Source organism: Rousettus aegyptiacus, unplaced genomic scaffold, assembly GCF_014176215.1.
Source record: "Rousettus aegyptiacus isolate mRouAeg1 unplaced genomic scaffold, mRouAeg1.p scaffold_m13_p_2, whole genome shotgun sequence".
Taxonomy (NCBI): Eukaryota; Metazoa; Chordata; class Mammalia; order Chiroptera; family Pteropodidae; genus Rousettus; species Rousettus aegyptiacus.
The window spans coordinates 156,464,515-156,490,092 of NW_023416295.1; the positions used below are offsets into that span (position 1 = coordinate 156,464,515).

General features: G+C 48.8%; 1 protein-coding gene across 3 annotated transcripts; it reads left to right on the plus strand.

Moving 5' to 3' along the window:
- Positions 1–22,737, plus strand: SCNN1A (sodium channel epithelial 1 subunit alpha). Of its 3 annotated transcripts, none has more exons than XM_036237187.1 (14): positions 1–631; positions 1,138–1,202; positions 1,375–1,735; positions 10,557–10,824; positions 11,694–11,884; positions 15,542–15,645; positions 16,019–16,182; positions 16,649–16,747; positions 16,948–17,065; positions 19,696–19,774; positions 19,930–19,961; positions 20,080–20,135; positions 20,271–20,346; positions 20,708–20,910. In XM_036237187.1, exons 1-14 carry the CDS (start codon positions 558–560, stop codon positions 20,788–20,790), a joined length of 1,770 nt encoding a protein of 589 aa, XP_036093080.1. In that variant the 5' UTR covers positions 1–557; the 3' UTR covers positions 20,791–20,910. The 3 variants fall into 3 exon arrangements, with proteins under 3 accessions (XP_036093080.1, XP_016018287.2, XP_016018288.2); XM_016162801.2 differs by having other exon boundaries at positions 2–631; positions 19,904–19,961; positions 20,708–22,737; XM_016162802.2 differs by lacking the exon at positions 1,138–1,202 and having other exon boundaries at positions 594–631; positions 19,904–19,961; positions 20,708–22,737.
- Positions 22,738–25,578: the final 2,841 nt, after the last annotated feature.

The window sequence follows — 25,578 nt, forward strand, 5'->3', positions numbered from 1 at the left end:
GGTGAGGCTGACCTGTGGGCGCCCTTGTAATGGCTCCCCAGGGAGGGGACCTAGCTCTTAGAAGCCTACTTGGGGCTCCCTCCTCGTGCTTTCCTGCTGGGGAAGGAGAGTCCCTTTAGGTCTGGCTCCTTCCTCTTCACCCTCCTCTTTCTGCCTCTCCTCCATCCCTCCCTCCCAATTCTTCATTCTGTCTCCCTCCATCTTTCTCCCTTTTTTATTCCTTCCCTGTTCTCCAGGTATCCCCACCTTAGTCTTGCTTGTCCTAGCTTGTCCTTTTCCCTTGTTCTGACCTCCTGGCTTTGCGTTCAGAATCCTTCCTCCTGGTCAAGATCTCTGACCCTCACCTGCCATTCTGTCTCCCAGTCTTCTTGCCTGTCAGCTTCCCATCACTCCTGGCTCCCCGGGTCCTGACACTTCTTCGGGCCCTCCCCTCCCCTGCCTTCTCCAGTCCCAGCACATCCTGGTCACCTGCCCTCAGGTGCCCTCCTCCCTTTGGAGAACTCCCAGCTCAGACTCCTCCTCTGTCCCTCCCCCTGCCCTGCTCACCTTTAATTGAGATGCTAATGAGCCTTCTGTTGCTTCCATCCCTGGCCGGCAGGCAGGCTCCCTGGCCGGCCTCTGCACCTGTCAGGTGAGGGGGAGGAGAGGCTCAGCTGCCAGATTCAACTGGAAAGAAACCAGTCCCAGTCCAGCCACAACCTGGGAGCCGGGAGCCAGGCAGCAGCCAGGCCTCGCCCAGCGTCCCTGGGACTGAGAGGGAGTCAGGTCAGGACACAGCCCAGGACCAGGGCCTGAGACCAGAGGAGAGAGCCCAGACTGAGAGGGGAAAGGAAGAAGAGGAAGAGAGGCAGGATCAGAGAGGCTGGCATACAGAGGAGCCAGGAGAGGAAGAAGAGAGCCGAGAAAGAAACCCAAGAGAATCCAAAGAAGCAGAAGGGGGTGGGGAGGGGGTGCGGGGCGGAGGGGGTGGGGAGACAGAGAGAGAGAGAGAAACAGAGAGAGAGACAGAGAGACAGAGAGACAAAAGCTAAGACACAGAGACCCCAAGGAAGAAACTGACTAGGCAGAGCAGAGACTGATGGCTGTGGAGACAAAAAGGGAGGTGCTGGGACTGAAACCAAAAGGTGACCTTATCAGGGAAGCAGAGGAGAGGCCACTCCAGGGAAGCCCAGATCCAGCTCGTCTGGCCTTGACTCCAGCAGGTCAGATGGCTCCTGGGCAGGTGGAAGGAGGGAGGAGTGGGAGGAAGTGGGCTCAGGGTGGGATGCGAGCAGAGCCAGGAGCAGCCTGTCTCTGGGGTCAAGCTGATGACGGGGGAGGGCACCCAAAGCCCAGAACTTTGCCTTGACCTGAACCTTCCGCCACCCACCCAAGGGCTCATGAAAGGAGACGAGTGTGAGGAACAGGGGCCGGACCCCAAACCCACGGCCCCCCAGCAGCCCACGGAGGAGGAGGAGGCCCTGATCGAGTTCTACCGCTCCTACCGAGACCTCTTCCAGTTCTTCTGCAGCAATACCACCATCCACGGTGCCATCCGCCTGGTATGCTCCCAGCACAACCGCATGAAGACGGCCTTCTGGGCCGTGCTCTGGCTCTGCACCTTCGGCGTGATGTACTGGCAGTTCGCCCTGCTGTTCGAAGAGTACTTCAGCTACCCCGTCAGCCTCAACATCAACCTCGACTCCGACAAGCTTGTCTTCCCTGCTGTTACTGTCTGCACCCTCAATCCCTACAGGTCAGTCGGGCCCTCTGCCACTTCCTGGGAGCCTGGAAGGGTAGCGCAGAAGGTATAGAGGTGCCCACTGGGCGGGCAGACCCAGGGGTAGGAAGGAGTGCTCCTGTTCCCAGGCGGACCTCCCTTGGGGCAAGATAGGGAGGCCCCAATGTGATGGGCTGGCAGCTTGGCCCAGTGGAGCCTTCCTAAGGCCCACAGCTTATCCAGGGTATGGTTGTTGAACCAACAGTGTCCTCCTCCTCCCTTTCTCCTGCAAAGCGGGATGGGTGCTGAAGAGGTCAAGATGCTGGTAACTGCCAAAATGTTGGTAGAGATCCCTAGCCTTTCCCTGCAGTAAGAGGAGAGCAAAGAACAGGGCCTCCTTCTCCTCCAGAGAAGAGCCCACTCAAGGTGGTAGGTGGTGCGTGGTGGGAGCTGGCGAGGGGTGCACCCTGCTATGTCAGTCTTGATTTGGCAGGGTAGATTGTTTTAGAGAAAGCAAAGTGGGGGGTAGTGGCGAAGCGATCATGAGCCTTGAGCCTGGGGGTGGAGAGTTACAGAGCCCGAAGGAGAATGGGACAGGATAGCTGTTCCCCTGTTCTGCTTGTCCAGCTACTCCCCCAAAGACTCAAGTGGAAATGAGGAGGTGACCCTTGCTGGGCTGCACAGTTCACCTGCCCAGGAGCCGGGCTTTTAAGTGCTTGGGGATGTCCTGAAGTTTAGGGTTTCATCAGTGCTCCTTGCCAATTTTTGGTCTGGAAGCCAGAGGTGTGGCAAACCATGGAGAAGAAAGGAAGATGGGCTGGGTGTTGGTGTTCAAGCAGTCATGCGACGCCTTGGGAACATTTGCCTCAAGCCAGACTCAGTGCTAGGCACCTGGCAAGTGGACTCATTCATAATTCATACAACCTTCATTGAGAGGCCAGGTACTTTGCCAGGTATTAGGAACAGAAAGAAAAATAAGATGGAAGGGCTAGGCATATAAACAAATAACTGCAGTGCCCTGGGATAAGTATAATAAAAATTATAGTCTTTGCCTTCAAGGAGTATAAGATTTACGAGTGCATGTGTGTGTGATTGCATGAGTGTGTGTGTGTGGATGAGCAAACATGTTTGGTATGCGTGCAATTATGGAGGATTAGGATTGGTTACATATTGGGGGGTGGAGGTCCCTCATGTAGTCTGTCATGTCCAAAGGTGTGCTGCGGACTAATGTTGAGGACATCCTGTCCTGCAGAGAAAAAACTTTCATTGATTAGCTTCCATATAGTGTCCAAGGTAACGAGCCATTTAGTAAAATGTAGATGAATGCTTTATGCACCAGCCACTGCTAAGTACTCCACAGGCCTCTCCTTTGTTTCTCCCAACAACCCTCCAAGGCAGGTCCTATTAATATCCCATTTTACACTAAGGATATTGAGGCGAAAAGAGAAAAGTCACAAGGTCACAGAGATAGTGACTGAGCTGTGACTTACCTTCCGCTTGCCTGATCACAGACCTCTGCCCCTTCTTAATACCCAAGATGTGGGACATGGAATAAATGAAGTTTCCTCTGAGATGTTTACGACATCTCAGTTCCCGGTTCTTTTCCACCCCATCCCCTTAGCCTCTTTCTCTTCCCCTGGTGTCCACTGCCTTTGGTCCTCTTCTTCCTGACCCCCTGGCACTCCCTTTCCGTAATGTTTTCCCCATTTTCCCCAGCCCTCATCCCCTCTGGCCTTGGTGGAGGGGCAGGGACACTGGATTGCCCTGAGTTGGAAAGGAAGGGAGGGCTGGCAGACCAGAGGGACAACAAACAGGCAGAGTAGTAGGTGCTCAATAAATAATGTGGTTGAAAGATGTGGGTGAGAAATGAAGAGGGCAGGGCGCACCTGTGGAGGCCTGTGTATTTTTAAAGATTCTATTGGGTACAGGGCACTGGACAGCCGAGGGAAAAGCCCCAGAGAATAGAAACCAGGACCTCTGCCTCCAGGTGCCTACAAGCTGGGAGACAGGCATCACATAGAAAGAATCCCTCCCTCGTGCGTGATGGCTTGCTGCGAGGGGAGTCAGTGGGGGAAGACTCCTTAGCACATGGGAAGGTTATTGAACACCTACTACATGCTCGACCCTATGTCCGGTATTTTATAAACACTGATTCATTTAATCCTGACAAATCCGTGGAGATGGGCATTATTATTATTTCTATTTTTCAGATGAGGAAATAGAGGTAAAATTGACCAAGGTCACACAGCAAATAGTAAAACAATGACAATAACAATAGTTAATCCTTACATAGCACTTAATATGTGCCAGACAGAAATTAAATTTTACCTTAATTAAATTATTTAATCCTCACAACAGACCTCTGAGTAGTTACCAGTATTAGTCTCATTCTGTAGATGAGGAAACTGAGGCCCAGAGAGGTTAAATAACTTGCCCAAGTTCACACAGGTAGCAGGAGTGGTGAACCTGGAATTCAAAAATCACCCCCCTCCCCCGGCTAAAAGCCAGTTCCCCCAAGGTTAGCAACTGAGTCACAAACCAAGTGTGTTCGATTTCAAAGCTCTTTTCTCCCACTGCGTTTTAAGGAGGAGCCAGGTAGAGACATCCAGGGTTGGGAGGATGGTAGGAGTCCCTATGGAAGAGCAGCAGTAAGAAGGTGGGCACTTGTCAGGAGTGCAGGAGGGAGGGGTCCAGGGCTGTGGGCTCCTGTTCAAGGAGAGCCACAGGTCCAGGGCTGTGGGCTTCTGTTCAAGGAGATGGGTGGAGAGGTTAACAGGGCCTGGTGGGTGGTGACCTAAGTGTGAATCATGCCAGTGGCTGATACAGGAGGCACAGGTGAGATGAGTGACTCCTGCAGGAGAGGCAGGGAGGAAGTGCAATCAGTGGACAAGATAACTAGAATGAGGCAGTCAGACCAGGGAAGCTCACCTACTGGCAGTTGGGCAGGGCCAGCAGAGGGGAGCAAGGAGAAGGAGGTACAGGGTTCTGGAGTGCTTTGCAGCTTCCAGTAAAAGAGACAAGGGCTAAAGACCTTCCGCATTAAGCAAGGAAGTCCTAAGAATCCAATGTGAAGCGTGAGCCACTGTGGTCCCTTTATTTCTGGCCAACAGAGGGCTTTGTTCACCCAAGGGAGAGAGCCAGTCACGTTCGCATTTGTGGAAAACAGAGACCAAGAGCACATTTTCCACCCAATTCTGGGAAAGATTTAGGTTTGACCTATGGAAGAACTTGGGGTTCTCAACAATGAAGGAGGTCATGGAATCTCCTTCCCAGAGATGGCAGAGCAGGAAGCATGGCAGCAGGAATGGGGTGAGGAGAGAGGCAGTTCCCCAGAAGCTGCAGGGAGGAAAGGAAGTGCTATGAGCTAGGCCTTCCTGTCCGTAACCCTGGTGGGGAGACCCTGCACTTTCTGCAGGATCTGGAAGCCTAGTTCTGCGGTGGTAGGCCTGGCAGGGACAGAAAACCCAGACCCTTACAGTAAATCCCCACAGTAATGGATTCCTTGTATCAGGAACCTCACTACCTCTAGAGCAGCTGCTGTTAGAAGGTTCTTGCTTGGATGAAGCTGTGGTTGACCACATGCTAGCATCTGCCTGTGGTCCTGGTTCTCTCTCTTTGAAGCAACCCTGAAGATGTCTCCCCCTTCTTTACCCAACAGCCTAGGACGGCAGTAACTGTGTTGCAGCTTGCATAGTCCACGATTGCATTCTGACACTCACAACAAGCTTGTTAGATAAGGAGGGAGGGAACTATCGCTCCACGGTCAGATGAGAAAATGGAGGCTCCGAGAACCTAAAGGCTTTGCAAAGGTCAGCCAACTGTTAAGTGGAGGGACAGAATTAAAATCTGGTTTTAGACTCTACTTTTGTGAAGACCACAGTCACATGGTAGATGAATGACAGGCAGTATTCCTGTGTCTCCTTAGATTTTTCTTCTCCTTCTCCACTAATAGTAATAATAACAGTAATGATAATAAAAACAATAGCAGCAGTTGTATAAAACCTACCCTGCCAGGCATTTTTCTCAATACTTTTCATATATTAACTCATTTCATTCTCAGAACAACTCGATACAGCCAGTACTGATAATACTCCCATTTTACAGATGGTGAATAAGAGGCAGAGAGGATGAGTAAATCCTCCAGGCCTAACCATCTAAAAAGTGGCAAGATGATAAGCCTGGAAAGCTGATTAGAACTTAGTTCTTGTGGCTTTTCCTTGGATGAAATGGTTTCTAAAGCTCTCACCACTTTGGCTGCCCATCACAAATCATTGGTTTGTGAACATCTATTGCTCTTAAAATGTCACAGCCAAGGCTGACTTCCACATGTAATCTGAGAGCTCAGAACTGATTCTAGAGGGGATGACTGGACCCAGGGGGGCTCAGGTGAAGGGCCGCTGGAAGGGCTGAATGCAGTGTGGTGCAGGCCTAGCTCGTGGGAGCCATTGTGGGGGGAGCATGTCTCTCAGTCCGGGAGATAGGTTGGAGGTGTTGAGTTGTGATGGCAAATGCAGCTGGGGAGGGGGCCAAAGAAAGGGAAGTCAGGGCTTCTAGGTGGTCCTTGGAGGAAGGAGGGAGTGAGGTACATCCTCAGCTGCACATTGACAGGGGAGGAAGCTGGGGAGTTTCTGATGCCCAGCTCTGCCAATGCTTCTAGAACGCTGGCTGAATGTTTGAGTAGGAGCCTCCTGGTGGGTAATCCCAAGGCTGGCTGGTAAGCATGGCTATTCTGTGTGAGGAGGCCACCCAGGAGGAAGGAGGGAGGATGAGGAAGAGATACAGATAGAAAGAGAATAGGGTATGGGCCCCTAAATCTTCCAGTGTTGCCACCCCTACCAGTCTGTCCTGAGCAGAGAAGAGGGGCTGGAAGGGAGATGGCCAACTGCAGGAAAAGATTTTGCTGTAGTCTCAAGTGTTTCTGAGCCTAGAAGAAGAAGTGGTGGAAAAAGCTGGGGCCATGGAGTTGAAAAAGTCCAGGTTCAAATCTTGGTGCCTGTACTTCCTAGCTGAGTGACCTAGGGGGAAGTTGCCTATTTGATGGGCCTCAGTTTCCTCAACTGTAAAATGGAGATAGTAATGCCTGCTTGATCAAATTGTGCAAGGGTCCACCAACCCTGTAATGAAGGGCTGCCTGCCAGAGCAAATAGGAGTGAGGATGGTGACCACAACCTGGATAGGAGGTCAAGGTTAGAAGGGCTATAGCCCCCTTGTCAGCATTTTATCCATCTCAGCCCTCTTCTCTTCTTGTCAGGGTCCTCGAGCTTGCAAGACAGGATCTGATATCACCAGAAGTTTTACTCAGTGGTCAGTTCTCTTAGCTCTAGGTGCCCACTGAAAGAGAAGGACAGGTTTCTTTACTGAAGGGGTGATACGGGAATACTTCTTCCTGCCTTAAGACAAAACATGGGAGAGAAGCAGACGTCGGGGAGTGATGGCATTCTGTATGGAGCATGGTCTCTTCTGAGGACCTTGTCACAGTTGGAAGTGGAGGGGGTGGTCGCCAAAGGCCTCTCTAGAAGAGACAGGAGGAAGCTGAATATGGAGAGGGCCACCGAGAGGAGAGCCTGGCATAGGGACAACATGGACTCATTGGGAAAGAGACATGTGGCTAGAGAAGTGATAGAAACTTGGAGTTGGTGATGAGGGTGAGAGAGATATAGGAGGCAGAAGAGGGCCACAGAGGCACTTGAGACAGCCTGTGGGAGGACATGTGGAAAGGGAGGCCCAGTCAGAGATGCGGTGGCTTTTGTTGTGGAAATAACTCCAGTCACGTTGGAGCTCCTGGGTTCTTGCAACGTGACCACGAGAAAGACACTTCAGTTTCCTGGGCTTCAGGCTCCTGTGTGTGTCTTCCTAATATTTGATGGCCTCTTTACTTTGCATTGCTATTTGCTCATTTAACCCTCTAAGAACTTCATGTGCAGATCTAACGTTAGGCTCATTTTACAGATGAGAAAATAAGTTGGCTTCAGAGAGGCTGAGTTAGCAACATCATACAGCTAGAAAGCGTGTGGCCAGAACACCAGGACCCACATCCAGACGACTGGCTCTGGTGCTCTTTCTGGGGGCACATTGCCAATTTCTTAAAATAGTTAGAGCAAACAGGGACAGGATGGAGGACAGTGTGATGGTCAGAGTGCTTTCTGATCCATCTCCTGACTGTGTGGCCTTGAACAAGTCACCTGCCTCAGGTTTTTCACCTATAAAAAGGAATGACAGTAGTATTAGCTAACAGTGGCCAATAGTATGCTCAATTACATTGATGATTACGTTCAATAATGTACATTCTGATACCACAGCGCCTGGCTAGAGTAACTGCTCAATAAATACTAGCTAACTGCCATTCTTTTTAACTGCCAATAACAAACAAATCTCTCAGAATATTAAACACACACCTTGGCCTGAGCTGCATTTTCTCCTATGAGCGAATGAAGGGCAACTGGAGCCGATGCCTATGGCCCAGCCAGCTGGCCTTTTATGAGGGAGAGAGACCTGGAGCAGGGGGGAGGAGGACTGTGAGGATGTGGACTAGACAATGGTTAATGCAGCTGCACATTAGGGGCCCTTGGGGCTCTTATAAAAACAACCTTGTTTGGGTCTCGCCCCTTCTCACTAAACCTGAATCTCTGGCAAGTAGAGGCCTATACCGTGTTTGATGTTTTCTTTAATTCAGGTATAAGTTACCCACAATAAACCACGCAAATCTTAAGTGCTTATTGAGGCTTGACGATCGGGATTTTCATCATTTCCATTACCTGGTATCCCTTTAAAGTCAATTCCTCTCCTCCACAGTTGTTTTCTGACTCCTGTCATCATCAGTTAGTTTGATCTGTCCTTAGATTTCATGTAAATGGAATCACAATATGAATTTTCTTGTTTGTGTGTCTGGCTTATTTTGTTCAACTTAATGTTTTTGAACTTCTCCACCCCACCCCACCCCCCAATTTTTTTTTAAAAAACCTGTATCAGTCCTCCTTTATTGCTTAGTGGTCTTGACGGACATCTGGGCTATGATGAATAAAACTGCTATAAACATTCATGTACAAGTCGTTATATGTTTTCATTGCTTTTGGGTACATAGCTCCGAGTGGAATTGGGTGAAATATCCAGAAGTAAAATTGCTGGGTCATTGGGTAGATCTATGTTTAACTGTATAGGTAACTACCAAACGATTCTCCAAGGCAGTTGTACCATTTTAGACTTCCACCAGCAGCAATTTCAGTCACTTCATGTTCTCACTAACATTTGATATTGTCAATCTTTTAATTTTAGCTTTCTAATGGATGTTAAATGGTACCTCATTTTGGTTTTAATTTGCATTTCCTGGAGGACTAATTATGTTGAATATTTTCATGTAGCTATATTTTATATTTTTCGGTTGATTTAAAAAACAATTTGTCTTTTTATTCTTAACTTGTAAGAGGTCTTTATATTTTAGGAGTAGTTCTTCCTTAGATTTTTTTTTTTTTTTTTTTTTGTCTACGCTGTATGTTTTCTTCTGGAATCTTTATGGTTCTCAATTTTATGTTTAGGTCTATGATCCATCTTGACTTAATTGTGTTTGGACTGAGGTAGAGGTTGAAGTTCTTTTTTTATAGTATAATATATAGTTGTTCCAGCACCATCTGTTTAAAAAATTATTTTCCCCATTGAATTGAATTGGTGCTTTAGTCAAAAATCAGTTGACCATGTATATATATGAGTTTATTTCTGGACTTTATTCTGTTCCATTGATCTATTGTCTATCCTTACATAGACACTACACAGTTTGGGTTACTGTGGCTTTATAGTAAGTCTAAAAGTCAAGTAGACTTTTCTAAAATTGTTTTCTAAAATTGTTTTGGCCATTGTAGATTGTTTCCATTTCCATATCAATCTTAGAATCAGCCTGCCAATTTCTTCAAAAATGTCTACTGAAGTTTTGATAGGGGTTGTGTTGAATCTAAAGTTCAGTATGGGAGATATCCTAATTACACTGAATTTCTGATCCATGAACATAAATAACCCTTTGTTTATTTTGGTCTTTGATTTCACTCGGCAGCATTTTCAGTGTAGAGGTCTTGCACATACCTATTTAGATTTATTCCAAGAATTTGATGTTGTTTATGGTATTTAATATGGTGTTTTTGTGATTTCATTTTCCAATATTTTGTTGCTAACATGTAGAAATACAATTAACTTTTGTATATCGGTATCGTATCCTGCAACCTTGTTTGATATATTTATTAGTTCTAGGTGTCTGTGTTTTGTTTGGGTAGATTCTACCCTTAAGGCCCTGCTACTCCGGACTTTCACGGTGGAGATGTTGAGGAGGGCCTGTCTGAGAGGAAGGAATGTGATGATTTATACAGGGCAGTGTTTTAACTCATGGCGTTTGGGCTCCACCCGAAACTCATTAAAATGGAATCCTGGTGCTGGTGCGGGGTAGTGTGCGGCATCGGAACTTGTAAAGTTCCTCGGGAAATTCTATCAAGTGGGGTTGAGAAGCCCTGATTTTGGTGCCGGCCCAAAGGCCACCCTCGCCTGAAAGGATCGACGCGGGCCTGCGGGAATGTGTGAGCCCAGGTCGATGCCACCCCCTCCTCTTCTGGGAAAGGGCAGACGAGTTCCGGGTTTCCTTCCAGGCCAGGGCGAGTGGGAGGGGAGTCTCATTGACAGGCGCCTCCAGCCTCTCCCTTTCCATAAACAGGCGGCAATAAATGCCGTCACCGCCGGGGCGCACTGTCGCCTCCACTAACCCCGCGGACACACGTGTCTACCCCTCACCAGTTTCAGACGAAGAAACTGAGGCCCACAGGACCAGGCATCCGTGCAAGACCGCCCTCTAGTCCGACCCTTTCCCCATCGCCCATTCCAGGTACCCGCAAATTAAAGGGGAGCTGGAGGAGCTGGACCGCATCGCAGAGCAGACGCTCTTCGATCTCTACAAATACAACTCCTCCAGCATCCTCGTGGCCCAGCGCCGTGGCCGTCGCGACCTCGGAGAGACCCTGTTGCACCCCCTGCAGCGCCTGTGGGACCCTGACTTGCCCCCGGTGGTCCGCAGAGCCCGCAGCACTGCCTCCAGCTTGAGGGACAACAACCCCCAAGTGAACTGGAAGGACTGGAAGATCGGCTTCAAGCTGGTAAGACCCCGCCCCCGGAGGCCACGCCCACCGCCCCGAGGGGCTCTACGCCCGCCCTTCCCGCCCCACTCGAGCCAAGGACCCCCCGCTCCCTTTACCCACCCCTCCCCATTGCCTGATGATGAGGCAGGACCTCGTTGGCTGGCTGGCCAAATTAATTAGTTAATTAATGAAATTCGAAAAATGAAAGAACAACTCTGCGCGACAGCTTGTGGGATTTCGCCCCTCTGGGGGCCTCTGTGGGAGCTGTTAAGCAGCTGGAAGTCAAATCTGCTGTGGAAAATGCATCTTTTCAAATTGCAGTCCCCGCTGGTGGGACTCATTTGGGACCCTCCAGTGTATTAGGGAACCGGGGTTCTTTGAACCTAAGGCAGAGAATAAAGAGACAGTGAAAAGGAGACTTAAAAATCGTTTAATTAAAAAAAAAGGGAGAGTGAGAGTTAAGTGGGAGAACAGCAGAGGGAAGAAGAGAAGCCACTTTCACTGAGAATGGGTCATACTACCAGGAGTCTGGATTTCCAGTCTTAGCTCTGTTGCTGGGACAAACCTCTTGATTCCTTAGTATTATTCCTTTGGAGAAATGGGGAAAAGAATCCTTGCTCCAGCTGCTGGCAGAGGCTGTATCAATGACTTAATAAGGTTTACAGCTCCTGGTCATCTCCTTGGCCTCCCACTGCCTTAATCCCATGCCCTCTTGGTCCACTCTCCTCGGGGCTTCTGCTTCTCTCTGACTTCTGTTCCTGTCCACTTCTGCTCCCCACGCCTGTCTATCCCTCTTCAGGACCCTAGACTACTCATTGCTTGACCTTGGCCCTGCCCTGCTGCCTGACCTCTGCTGTTGGCCCTGATGCTCTGGTCTCTGGTTCTAGTGCAACCAGAACAAATCGGACTGCTTCTACCAGACGTATTCATCAGGGGTGGATGCAGTGAGGGAGTGGTACCGCTTCCACTATATCAACATTTTGTCACGGCTGCTGGACAACTTCACATCCCTGGAGGAGAACGAGCTGGGCAACTTCATCTTCAACTGTCGCTTCAACCAGGCCTCCTGCAACCAGGCGTGAGTCCATCCTGCTTGGCTCTGTGCTCTCCATGATGTCTCCTTCCCAGAGCCAGCCTGAGGCCCAGCACGGGTGGTACCCAGAGGAAATGCTTGTTGACTAAATAAATGCCTACACGGAGGAGGGGGATGCATTGACCTCAGGTCTAAATCTCGTCCCCACAGATCATCTGCAGGACTTCTGCTGCTCCCTGAAGGAATGGATCTGAGTGAGGTAGCCTCATCTGGCTGCCTGGGAAGGTTGGGGTTGAGGTCCAGCTTTGAGAAACCAAGGGTTGGAAGTATGATTCCCTGTCTGTCTATGACTCTTTCTCACTATCATCAAACTCAAAGGTGCTGGAAGGTTATCTTGTTCCATCCTCCACTTTCTCAGATGAAGTGGGCAGTAATGTGGTAGAAATAACATGGACCGAGTAAGGGACAAACCTGAGTTCTTGCTTTGGCTCTGTTACTTCCTGGCCAGGAGACTGGGCATTTCACATCACTCTTCTGAGCCCGATTCTTTGTTTGTAAAAAAAGCAAAAAATGAGATTTAATCAATGTTCATTCAACAAATATGTTTGACTCTCTGGGCTATGTGTCAGTTGCTGGTCTAGGCATTTGGGATACATCAAAGAAGAAAATATATATCATCCTTGTCCTTTTGGCATTTTTGCTCCTGTGATGAATATGGTGATAACATTGTATTCCAAGTGTATGAGATGACAAATTCAAGGTCACTTTGTAAACTGCAGTGAACGACGGGGTCTTATTACTCTTCAGTCAAGCAGTTGAAGTGACTTGTCCTAGGCCCTAGCTTGGGGATTTTTTTTTTTTGCTAGGCATTGTTATGATTTCTGTGATAATGTCCTTGCAAAGAGGTCATGGCAGCTGCCAGCTCTCTGAGGGATGGGAGAGGCTAGGAGTAAGGGAGGTTTCCTTCTGGCCCCTCCTACCCGTCCCTTTTCCTCCCTGCTTCTGCTTCTTTATTTTCAGGTACCATCTCTCTGTCTCAGCCTGGCCGAGGAAGGGTGCCGAGGCAGCATCTCTACTCTACAGAGAGCCATCCCTCTCATGTCACTGCAGAATGGCAGCAGGGCCAGGTGTCACCTGCTCCTGCTCCCACCCTTCACCTGGCATACACACTTTGCCCAGCATACAATTTTGTTTCTGTCCCTAGTCTTTGTGTTTGTTTGAGGACAGGAGCTACCAGCTGGGAAGTGAGACGGTAGCAGCGCCTGAGCCTGGGTCAGCTCACACTTGCCACCCCAGTCTCTAATTGTCACCTTCCCACTGATTCTCTCACTCTGCCTGCCCCATGCTTCTATCTCCCTATCAATGGAAAGTTCATAGTTTATCTCAGTCTTGACGCTTAGGTCACATCCTTAGCTCAGAGCTCCAATATTTCTCGCCCGGGTTATTATTACACCCCCTCCTCATTTGTCTTTCTGCCTCTAAATCCTCCCTTCATTCTATAACCACGGAAGCTTTATACTTTACCGTTCATACTTCAATTCACTGTATTTATTTTAACTATTCTAGTTAGTCCTGTTTAATATCCTCCAATGTCTTGCATGGCCTTCTGAATCAAGTTGAAGCTCTTTAGCATGGTTTTCTCAGCCCTGTACTCCCCTATATCCAATACCCTTTCTCCTTCTTTTTATAATCTTTCTTTTAATAAAAAATTTACTGAGATACAATTAACATACCATAAAATTCATCCTTTTAATATACACCATCCAGTGGTTTTTATATATTCCCAGACTTGTTCAACCATTACCGCTATCTAATTTTAGACCATTTGCCTCACCCCCAAAAGAAACCCTGTACCCATTAGCAGTCGGTCCTTGTTCCCTCCCCCTTCAAGCCCTGGGAATCGCTAATCTACTTTCCGTCTCTATAGATTTGTCGACCATGGACAGGTCACACACGTGGAATCATTCAATATGCGTTCTTTTGCATCTAGCTGCTTCTGCCTAGCAGAATGTTTTCGAGGTTCATCCGTGTTGCAGCATGTGTCAGCACTTCGTTCCTTTCTCCGGCTGAATGATATTCTGTCGTATGGGTAGACCACATTTTGTTTACCTGGTCCTCAGTTCGATAGACTTTGGTTCTTCCCACTCTTTGGCTGTCATGACAGTGCTGCCGTGAACATTCCCGTGTCAGGTTCCGTGCGGACGCATACTTTCATTTCTCTTAAGCATATAGGAGGAGCGGAACTGCTGCATCGTATGTTTCATGGGTAACATTTTGAGGAACTGCCGGACTGTGTTCCAAGTGGCCGTGCCATTTGACATTCCCGCCGGCAGTGCATGAGCGTTCTGAATTCTCCACGTCCTCCGCCTGTTACTGTCTGTCTTTTTCACTTTAGCTTTCCTAATGAATCCCTAGAATCTTAATAGCGAACTTATTTAGCTCTTACTAAGTGCCGAGCACTGTTCTAAGCGTAATTTATTCCTTCACAACATCCTCGTGAGGTTAAGTACTATCAGTATCCTCATCTTACAGACAAGGAAACTGTAGTACGGAGAGATTAAGTGACTTAGTGGGTCCCACAGCTAATACCCGTTAGAACCAGGATTCAAATACACATAGAGCTGGAGTTTGTGCTCTTCACCATCATGTTGTATTGCTTCTCGTATATTCTCGTAATGTGCTTAATGTATATCCCTCTGTATGTGTTTTTGCAAAATGTGTATAAACAGAGTTGTGTTGTAGATCTCGTTTCCTCTCTTCTATTATTTATCTTTTTACTAAGCTCTCTTTTTAAGATCCGTCCATGTTGCTCCATCTGCATAGTCTCTGGTGTGCGTCCACCACCTCGTACCTGTCCCCTCTCCCACTCAGCAGGGCACAGACCCTTCAGGACTGGCCTCTGCTCTTGGCCTCTGCTCTCTTCTGTAGTCTTTTCTTCTGTCTCTTCCTGAATCCAGCCTTTGCTCTGGAAGTGCTGACTTTCCAGCATGTCCCAGAATGTGCACCAGTATCTCACGCCTCTGCACCTTTGTTCTTAAAGGCTAATAGAATATTTTGGATCATCTAGTTCCAATCTTCTTATTTTATAGATGAGGAGACTACGCTTAGAAAAACATGACTTCCTCTAGACTATACATCTAGAACCTCATGCGTTTCTGCCCTGGGATCTGATCTTCCTCTCAGCCCCATGCTCATCACTGGTCTCACTCTGTCCTCTAACCCTGTTACTTCCATTTCATTCATTCATTTATTTGACAACTATTTATTAACTACCTCCTATAGCGCCAAGAAATATACAATTAACCCAGAGATGATATGGAGATCAATGGGATGTGGCTTCTGTCCTCAAGGAGATCACAATCTCAATGGGGAACTAAGATTTAGACATGTGAGCAGCTAGGGGCACTGCTAGAGTCTTTATAACGCAACATAGTAACCAAGAGAGGTCACAAGACCAGTGAGGTCAGGTGGCTTGGTGGGAGGAACCCGGGTTAGAAGGTAGATGACCTGAGTTTGAGTACTGAGTTTATCATCACTGTTCGTGCCCTAGCTTCCTCTTTTGTGATGTGGGGATGAGGTACTCACAGGCTTTTGCTTTTACGTTGTACGTGATCGGAATATAAAGCGTGCTAAGGTCCCTCTCTCCCTGACCCCCTACACTCTCCTCTGTGACTCTGCTCTCTCTCTCTCTCTCCTGAATAGGAATTACTCACAGTTCCACCACCCGATATATGGAAACTGCTATACTTTCAATGGCGAGAACAACTCCAACCTCTGGATGTCTTCTATGCCTGGGATTGACAATGGTGAGCAACTCACTGGTCCCTCAGTCCCTGACCTCTGACTCAGCCCTTCCTACTTCCCTGCCCACCCACGTTTACCCTCCTTGAGCTTGCATCCTAGAGATGCTGTGTGCCTCTGGGCCTCACCACATCATGCCTATCTCTATCCTGGAAGGAGTCCTCACTGTTTCTCCCCTGTGGGTACCACATAATCCATTTCAGGTTGTTAGGAACCTTGCCTCGAAAATCCAGCTCAGGGGTCGCCAAATCCATTTATAAGTCTTCCTGCTTTGCTCTTCTTGAGGCATTAGGGACTGGGCAAGATGAGAGGGTGGGTTTCCATTCCCTAATGCTTCTGCAAGACCTTCCTCTTACTCTGCTCCCTTTACACCCCCAGGTCTGTCCCTGACACTGCGCACAGAGCAGAATGACTATATCCCGCTGCTGTCCACAGTGACGGGGGCCAGGGTAATGGTGCACGGGCAGAATGAGCCTGCCTTTATGGATGATGGTGGCTTTAACTTGCGGCCTGGTGTGGAGACCTCTATTAGCATGAAGAAGGCAAGAATGCTTGCTCCCTAGGGGGCTTGGGAAGAGAGCCTCAGATTGGCGAGGGGCAGGGAGAGGGCACAGGAGGTGGACTTGACAGCCAGGGGCTATGGAGGGAGATCACACAAGCTGGGTGTTGAGCATATAGAGGTCTACAGGAGCAGTAACTAGGGGTGAGGGGGCTGGCAGAGTGGGTGTCAGGAAGAAAGGCCCTGAGGAGTAGACCATGGATAAAGGTGCTGAGAAACGGTTCAGGACATGCTTAGGATTCCGGGGAATGCTCTGGGCCTAGTGTCCTTGAAAGTAGCACTGGGACGGCTGCTGGGGGCCACCAGAAGCATGTTTTGAAAGGGAAAAGCAGATAAGAGAGACTGGCGGGGTAGGAGATGCAACCTGGGACTGAGAGAAGACAGAATTCAGGGCGAGGCCTGGGCCACTTGCTCTGACCTCTGGCTTCTTGGTGTGTGTGGGTTCACAGGAAACCCTGGACAGACTTGGGGGCAACTATGGTGACTGCACCAATAATGGCAGCGATGTTCCTGTCACGAACCTTTACCATTCGAAATACACGCAGCAGGTGAGGTCTATGGCAATCATCTCCCAGGCCTGCACTGTTGGTGAATCAAAGGAGTGTGTGTGTGTGTGTGTGTGTGTGTGTGTACCAGTGGAAACAGGGATGGAGGTGTGCCGGGAGAATTTTTTGTCCTTCTCTTCCGGGCTGTGTGAGAGGAAGGGCAGGCCTGAACCCTGTTTCTGCTTCACTCTCCTCTCCTCCAGGTGTGTATTCGCTCCTGCTTTCAGGAGAGCATGATCAAGGAGTGTGGCTGTGCCTATATCTTCTATCCGCGGCCCAAGGACGTGGAATACTGTGACTACTGGAAGCACGATTCCTGGGGTGAGAGTCCATCTAGGAGGGAGTCCCTGGCCTGCCCCCTTGGACCCAGGGCTTTCCCGGGAGCACTCCCTTCTCAGCGCCCTCTGTCCCCTGGGCGGCTCCCGGCTCCCACTGGCCCTGACTAAGTCCCCCGGTCTCCTCGTCATCCAGTCCTTAGACTCTCTCTCTATCTCTGTTCCGCCCTCACAGTTACTCCCTCTCTGTTTTGGCTTCTGTGTGTTTATAAAGAAATGGCCCTACTTAAAAATAACTTGCAGCATAAGGAAGGAAGAGCACGTGAGGGAAATCTCCCCGCCGAGGTCTCAGTAACATTCGGCCTATGGCTTCCTGGCCTTACTCCTCATGGCTTGGGCCAGGCTCGGGATAAGTCGCTGGTACAGGGAGAAAATGCTAGAAGCTAAAAGTATGTAGATCATTCCCTTACGGCTTTCATTTTATTTATGTTTCATAAAGTACATACTGTATCAATTCAATAGTAGCGGTTTGTAATGTATAAACCAAATAATACATATATTGGAGTTGCTTATTTAAGAAGTTATGACTGACAGGAGCGCACAATTTCAAAGGTTCTGAGAGCACTGGAGTCTCCTCCTTGTTCTGGTCTGGGAGTAGACAGATTCCTTTTTCTTTTTATTACAGCCGAGTTATTCAGCAGGGAAGCCGAGAGAGAGAAAGAGAGAAAATCCTAAATAAGAAGCTAGAAAACAGAAGGGTTGGCATTCCTGGTGCCCATGCTCTTATCCAGCCCAGCCGACTAGTCCCCACGAGGGTCCCCCTCCCCGAGACCTCCCAGGACAGCTTTGCCCCAGTGGGTGGGTTGCTGGCCATTGCTGGAGAACACAAACCTTCACACCTCTTAGGGGACATGGCAGGGGGCGCTGCAGACCCCAGCGTTCAGTGTTGGCTCGGTCTTAGCTCTGTCGGTGTTGACCTTTCTCCTCCTTCCCTTTTTGGGTCTGCTCCACACGGCCCTCCCCACTGCGCTGTGCAGTCCCAGCCTCCCTTCCTGTTTCTCTGACCTTAGAAGATCACAGTGCATCAGAGCTGGAGGGAAACGCAGAAGCCTTCTGGTCTCACCTTCCGCTTTCTCAGATGAGCAAGCTGCAGCCCAGAGGGAAGATGTGACGTCCTAGGACGTCCCAGGAAGTCTAGATGTGACTCCCTGCCCCCAAACCATGATTTCTAAGTGGTTGGACGTTTGGAGAAGATCTGTGAGAGAGAGAGAAACAGCAATAGCGGTTGCTGAGAAGCTGTGAAGATGAGGGAGAGGAACTGGGCTAACTGCTACCTGTTGAGTTTCTTAAGGACTGCTTACTCCCCCGAGAGCGGGGCCCAGCTGCTTTCCAGTCTTCCTAATTAAAGATCCCCAGCCCTGGTAGACAGAGGAGTTTGGGTCAGAAATGAAGGACTTCTGGACTGGGTGACTAACAGTAGCAAGAATGACAAACAAAAACAAAAACAAAAATAAAAACAAAAAAAACCTTACTTAGACTTGGCAAATAGGGGAGGAAGTAATTCATAGACCCATTCTTCTTTTATTTTTTTTGTTAACAGCTTTATTGAGATAATTTGACTCATTTAAAGACTACAATTCAATTTTAGTATAGTTTTATTTTTTTAGTATAGTCATGGAGTTGTACAACAATAGCCACAATCAATTTTAGAACATTAAATGTAGAACAGTTTATCGCTCCAGAAAGAAACTTTGTACCCATTAGCGCTCTCCAACCTCCCCATTCCCTGCACCCATAGGCTCCTTTTCCCTTTCCCACTCCACCCCACACCACCTCACCCTCTGCCTGGAAAGTACTAATCTGCTTCCTGTCTCTATAGATGCACCTTTTCTGGACACGTCATGTAAATGGAATCATACAACCTGTGGTCCTTTATGATTGGCTTCTTTTACTTAGGACAATATTTTCGAGGTTCATCTACCCTGTAGTGTGTGTCAGGACTTCATTCCTCTTTATGGCTGAATAATATTCCCTTATATGGAACAGTTGTTTTTCCGTTCATCAGTTGATAGACATCTGGGTTGTTTCTACCTTTTGGCGATGGTGAACAATGCTGCTATGAACATCTGCATACAAGTTTTTGTTTGAACACACATTTAAAATTCTCTTGGGTATATATACCTAGGAATGGAATTGCTTGTTCATATCGTAGCTCTACATTTAACATTTTGAGGAGCTGACAGACTATTTTCCAAAATGACCACACCATTTTACATTCCCATCGGCAAAGGAGGAGGTTCCAATTTTTCTATATCTTCACTGACATTTGCCGTTATCTTTTTTTCAATTGCAGCCATCCTAGTTGGTATGAAATGATATCTCATTGTGGTTTAATCTGATTCTTTTTATTCAATTGTTCCCATTTTTGACTTTTAAAGTTTTTGTCCGTATCCTATAGATCTTATATAGGTGCATCCTGTTTTTGTTTTGTTTTGTTTTTTCCTGACTTAGCTTAACTTCTTAAAAAACTTTTGGTGTGGCCACTCAGGAGGTATTGCTGTAACCTATTTCATGCTCTTATGAAGGGGGTACCCAGAGATCTTGAGAGAACTCTTGAGTGTGGAGTGGAGAAGGCCAAGGTGCCCTAGAAAAACAGGCACCTCTCTGCACCCACAGGCTATTGCTACTATAAACTCCAGGATGCCTTCTCCTCAGACCGCCTGGGCTGTTTCACCAAGTGCCGGAAGCCATGCAGGTGAGTGTCCCTTCCTCTGGGTCATAGGATGGGCAGCTGGCTGCTTGGCTGCATAGAATACAGGTACCTGGTTAAGCTTTTGAGTGGGAGAGCCCCACCTCCAGCACTGAGTGCTTTCTCTATCTTCAGTGTGACCAGCTACTGGCTCTCTGCAGGTTACTCACGATGGCCCTCAGTGAAATCCCAGGTAAAGTGGAAAAGGGGAAGGACAGGGGATGTGCATGTGTGACACTGTGGTCTTCTCTAGGTATAAGTGAGCCTGAAGAATATGGGGTGGCCCCATTGACACCCCTATTCTTTTCCAGGACTGGATCTTCCAGATGCTCTCCTTACAGAACAATTATACCATCAAAAACAAGAGGTCAGTCCTCCCCAAGTCCCAGTCCCTGGAAAGGAATCCTTGGGGAGGAAAACAGATCTGGGAAGGAGGGTGTTTGTGAGGGCCTGAGAGACGAATCTTCTACCATTTCTTTCCACCCTCTGCCCCACTCCAAAGAAATGGAGTTGCCAAACTCAACATCTTCTTCAAGGAGCTAAAGTACAAAACCATTTCCGAGTCTCCCTCTGTTACGGTATGTCCTGCCTCACTGAGCCTGTGATTATCTGGGGAGTTTAAGTGGAAAACAAGGGGTTGCCTTTGTCGGGGCAGAAGTGCCTGGGCCTTGAAAACAGAGGACCAAGGAAAGGGGTGTGTGCGTGAGGGTGAGGTTAAGAGGGTTGGAAGAAGAGGAACTTGGCTGAGGGATGAAGTCCCTGGGGGTAGTGGGAGGGAAGGGTGTGTCGGCTGGGTATGCCTTGGACAGAGGGGCCTAGGGGGCCACAGAGAAGCTGAGAGGGGTGGATGGGGTCCTCGAGTGAGAAAGGATGGAGTCCTCTGCCGGAGCCCTCCCAGGGCCTCTACCCCAGTGGTCAGTGTGCCTTTCTTCCTCACAGATGGTCACTCTCCTGTCCAACCTGGGCAGCCAGTGGAGCCTATGGTTCGGCTCCTCTGTGCTGTCTGTGGTGGAAATGGCTGAGCTCGTCTTTGACCTCATGGTCATCACATTCCTCATGCTGCTCCGGAGGTTCCGAAGCCGATACTGGTCTCCAGGCCGTGGGAGGAGAGGTGCTCAGGAAGTGGCCTCCACTCCAGCTTCCTCCCTCCCCTCCCATGTCCACCCCCAGTCCCCTTCCCCAACCTCATCTGCACCAAGCCCTGACACTTCCCTGGCCTTGACTGCCCCTCCACCTGCCTATGCCACCCTGGGCCCCTGCCCAGCTCCATCCAGCTTGGCAGGGGCCAGCTCCTCTGCCTTCCATCCAGGGGAGCCCTGAGACGGAAGGCCAGTGTTAGCCCCCGAGGCAAGCAGCTTCTGCTGGTGAGCTGGAACAAGCCTTGGTAGGATTATAGAATATTTGGCCTTTCTCTGAGAGAAAGCCCAACTGTCTTCGGTGTGGCGGAGGGAAGCAGATTGGATAAGGGGCTATAGAAATTGCCCAGAGAACAGGGGTCGAGAAAGCTGCCCAGAATTGCCCTGGCTCCTGCCCAGTACCCTCTCATCCTGCCTCTAGAACACTCTGGTTTCTTTATCAAAGTGCAGATAAGTTTTTTTTCCCTTGGAGCAGCCAAGTCAAACTTGGAGCTTTGACAAGAAACTTCCCTAGGAAGCAACCGACGACCAGAATAAAACAAACAAGGGCACACAAAGGCATGCCCAGGTTTCCTACTCAAAGATGGCTGAAGCCTGGCCACACTGCTCCCAAGCAACAGAGACATTTGCTCCTCTTGTTGAACTTAGGTGGGACACTCTACCCAAAAGCCACCTTGGTTAGTTCTTGAGCAATTCCCCTTTCCTGACTCTCCAGAGCAGGGGCTGGAGCAGACCAATGTAGTAAGGGCTTGGTCATTCCCAGTCAGCCCCAGGACTCTTCCAGCCTCACGTAAGCCATGCACCAGCACATCTGCCCTGTCTCCTTTGCACCTCTGCACATTGGCTCAAATGACTTCCTAAGCCTGGAAGCTTTCCCCGCCATCTGCTGGGGAACTCCTATGCATCCCTTAGAGCTTGGCTCAGGCACTACTCTTTCTGTGAAGGCTTCCGCCCCATCTCGTCTTCCCCAGAATCGATCACTTTCTTCTCCCCTGGACTCCCAGTAGCACACCATAACATCTATTGGATACTGACTCTGTATTTTAGTTTCTTGTTCATTTGTGTCTGCCTCCCCAACTAGACTGTGAGCTCCTTGTGGTCAGGCATTGGTATTCATTTATGTGTCCTCAGGGTCAGGCCAGTGTCCCACTTGGAGCAAGTAGGCAGGTACTCAATAAATATTTGTTGCATAAAGAATGTCTGGAGAGCTGCATGGGGCACCCTGAGCGGGTAGAGAGTGGATGCGAGTCCCTGGGCCTCTGCCCAAGCTCTCAGGAGGTCCCGGCTTGAGGGGTGGGGGACAGACCCCTATACCCCTTAACTTCACTATGGAAGTGACCTTTCTTCATGGGCCTTAAGAGAGACAAATCGCCCTGCGGTTTCCTCCATGGACCTTGCTGAGCATCCGCCATGTGCCCATCACCACGTTAGGGTGAAAGGACACAGACGTAGGTGTTACCCACAGGAGACCTACTAGGCCGTGCTTGGGATAACTTCATCTCCCTCTTCCCCATCCATTGTCCGAACTTCCTTTTCCTTCCTAACTTTAGTTACCATAACCAGTAACCCCCCGCTCCATTCACTGAGCACCCACGATCACCGCCCAGCTGCAGCATAACGTCCTCATCTGCCCACCTCCCCTTCGACTGTTCAGTGGTGGAGGATGAAGAGACTCAGGCCAGATTCTTCTGGGCCCTCAAAGCCTTGTGTATTCTCGTTCTTCCATCATCGTAGAGAGAGCAGCAGTGAGAATCCTCTCAGCTTTTCATCGAAGGGAAATTGAGGGATGTCATAGAAGAGCCCTAATTTTCAGACCCCTGGTTTCTTCCCGCACGTCAGCATCAGACCTGGAACCCAGAAGCTACCCTTCCTCGTTATCTTTGGGGACGCTTCCCTTGCTGCCCTGGACTCACTCCCCTCAATTACAGTCTCCTTGTCCTGAGGAGCCCAAGTGAATCTTAGGGAAAGAGGAAGAGATGCTGAAGGGAATGGAGAGATAGAAAAGGTTGTTGACCAGGAACTGATGTGGTTCTTTCTGACTTCCCTTTCCTAGACTCAAGCTGATGAGGAGAAAACGGTGGTGTTACAACAGGCTCTTTTGTCAGAGCCTCAGGTTCAGCCTGCCCTCGTGCTCTGTGTCACAGCCCAGCCTCAGCCTTGCCCCACCTGTCCCCGGCTCCCTCTCCTCTGGCTGTGGTGGGCAGGACCTACTGGAAAAAGCTGAATATGTTATGCACGACAGTAATCAGCTCCCCCCCAACAACTCTTCTGGAGTTCTCTTGGCCTGTGGGTCTCCACCCTGTGGTATTGCCTTCTCTCCATTCATTATCTATATGCTACCCCCAGACCTTAGGGTTAGGAGTTAGAATCAACGTATTAGAGAAGAGAGGATTTAAACTGCTTCCTTATCAAGGTTAGCAAGAGAAGTGACTTGCCCAAGTTTATGATTCTTACAGAACCCGCGTGGAACCTGGGTCTCCTTCTATGATTCACCCTGTCTCCTGTGACGCATGGAGTCGGAATGGCAGGGCTGGCACTGGGACCCACGAGTCCAGTGCCCTTTTGATTACTCTGTACTGCTGTGGTGTGAGAGAGTGTGTGTGTGAGAGAGGGAAAGAGAGGGAGGGTGGGGGAGGAGAGAAAGGGGCACTCTGCTCTCGGAAGCTCTTTTTTTCCCATCCTTTGCTCTGTAGACCCTAACTGCCAATTCTGTAATCCCCTAGTTTGCCTCTCTCTTATTTTTCCATCTCTCCCATTCTCTCCACCATTATTTCTTCTTCCCCTGGAGTGACTATGGTCATATTCTCACCTCCTCCATGAGACTAGTTAGATTTTTATGTTCTTAGATTTACCCACCTCTCACCATCTTTTAAAATCAGAATTTTATTGAACAATTTCATACCACATTTCTCAAAACTTTATTTTATTTTTTTACTTTTCAAAACTTTAAACTTATTGAGTAAATAAGCATTTATCCTGAACAAAGAAAGAGATTCTCCTTTTGTGCCAGACTATGTGTAGTGGCTTCGTCAGTTGGCACAGTCTATTAACATTTCCTTGTAACGTTAAAAATAGGACACTGAAGTTGTTATTAATTATTAATATAAACTATTAATATTGCTACCACTTATTGAGTGCTTAATATATGGCAAACACTAAACACTTGACATGTATCTAATCATCAATGCATATGATGTGATCGAAACAGGCATGTTGCCTGTTTTGTAGATGAGGAGCCTATGGCCCTGCTTGCTTCTTCGCATTGGAAGCTGGGCATTCTAGCTCTTGTACTTAATTCTAATGACTATGCTTCATCGAGAGCTCTGATTTGGGTCCACTGTACCACACTCGCAGGTTCCCTGCACGTTGGTGGATGTGAGCTCCTTCCTCTGTGAGGACAGCTTCAACTCTCCAGTTAGTTTTTCAGTAGTTGGAGGATGAGATGGAGTGAAGTCAACCTGAGGTGGGGGCATCTAGGTGCTCTGCCCTTGGGATCAGAGAGGGGAGGCCATGTAGAACCGGGCAGGGCGGACTCTGAGTTTGGGGGTCTGCTGGTGATCAAGGGGAGAAGCTTGCCAGGAGCTGTGATTCCAAGTCACAGAGTCCTTGGACCTCACTCTTCTCTGGTCTCCCCACATTTCTAGCAACCTCAGCAGCAGGAAGACTCCTGGCCTGCGCTAGGAATTCAGAAGGTCATTGTGCCTGGAGGACATTTGGATGAACCTTGTACCCTTGTGGGATTCATTTGGGAGATGTCCTGCACAGGAGGGGTGGCATAAAATACCCAAAGAGTCAGGGCGTGGGATCCAACTCAAAGGGACAGATAGAAAAGTAGCAGTATGTCTATTGTAGCAAAATGGGCCCTTGGATTGAAGTCAGGAGTCTGAATTTCTGCTGGTTCTGCAGGGAACATGTTGTGTGTGTCTCTGGGTCTCAGTTTTCTCAACTATAAAATGAGCGGGTACAGTAGATTATCCATAGGGTCAGTTTGGATCGATGTACAGAATATATGGGGAAAGGGTGTGGGAATGTACTAGTAATATCTGATCGAGACATCTGTAATTCAGAAAGCATTTTGACAGATACGACCTCATTAATACTCACGATATCACTTTCGTGTGTTGGTGGGCTGGGCATCATTCCTCTCATCTAATAATGGGGAACCTAAGGCCAGCGGAGGTGTCCTGCTTGAGGTACCACCATCGTTCGATGGCGGAGCCAGGATCAGCCAGGATCCGCAGCTGAAGAACCCAGACAGGCACAGACTGAGGTTTGGATTAGAGGGGTAAATTCCCAAGAAAGTGGGAGATTAGAACATCAGGGGGAACTCTGAGAAAAAGGGAAGAGTTACCAAGAAACACTGGGTATTTGTCATGCATCAGACACTCACCTGTCCTGTTTCAATAAATACTTACAGCAACCCCGTGAGATAGGCTCTCTCCCTTTTGCAAAGTGCAGAACAGGCTGAGAGAGTTTAGGTTATTTGTCCAAGATCACCCAGCTAAGAGGTAAGGGATTCTGAACTAGAACCCAGTGAATCTGACTCCAAAGCTGTAGGTCTTTCTTTTGCTGTTCATTTGGGAAAGGCCAGGTGATGGGGATTAGGATGGAGGGGGCTTGTTGCCCCTTGCTGTTTGGTTGGGAGTGCTCAGATTGGTGGGTCAGGGGCACAAG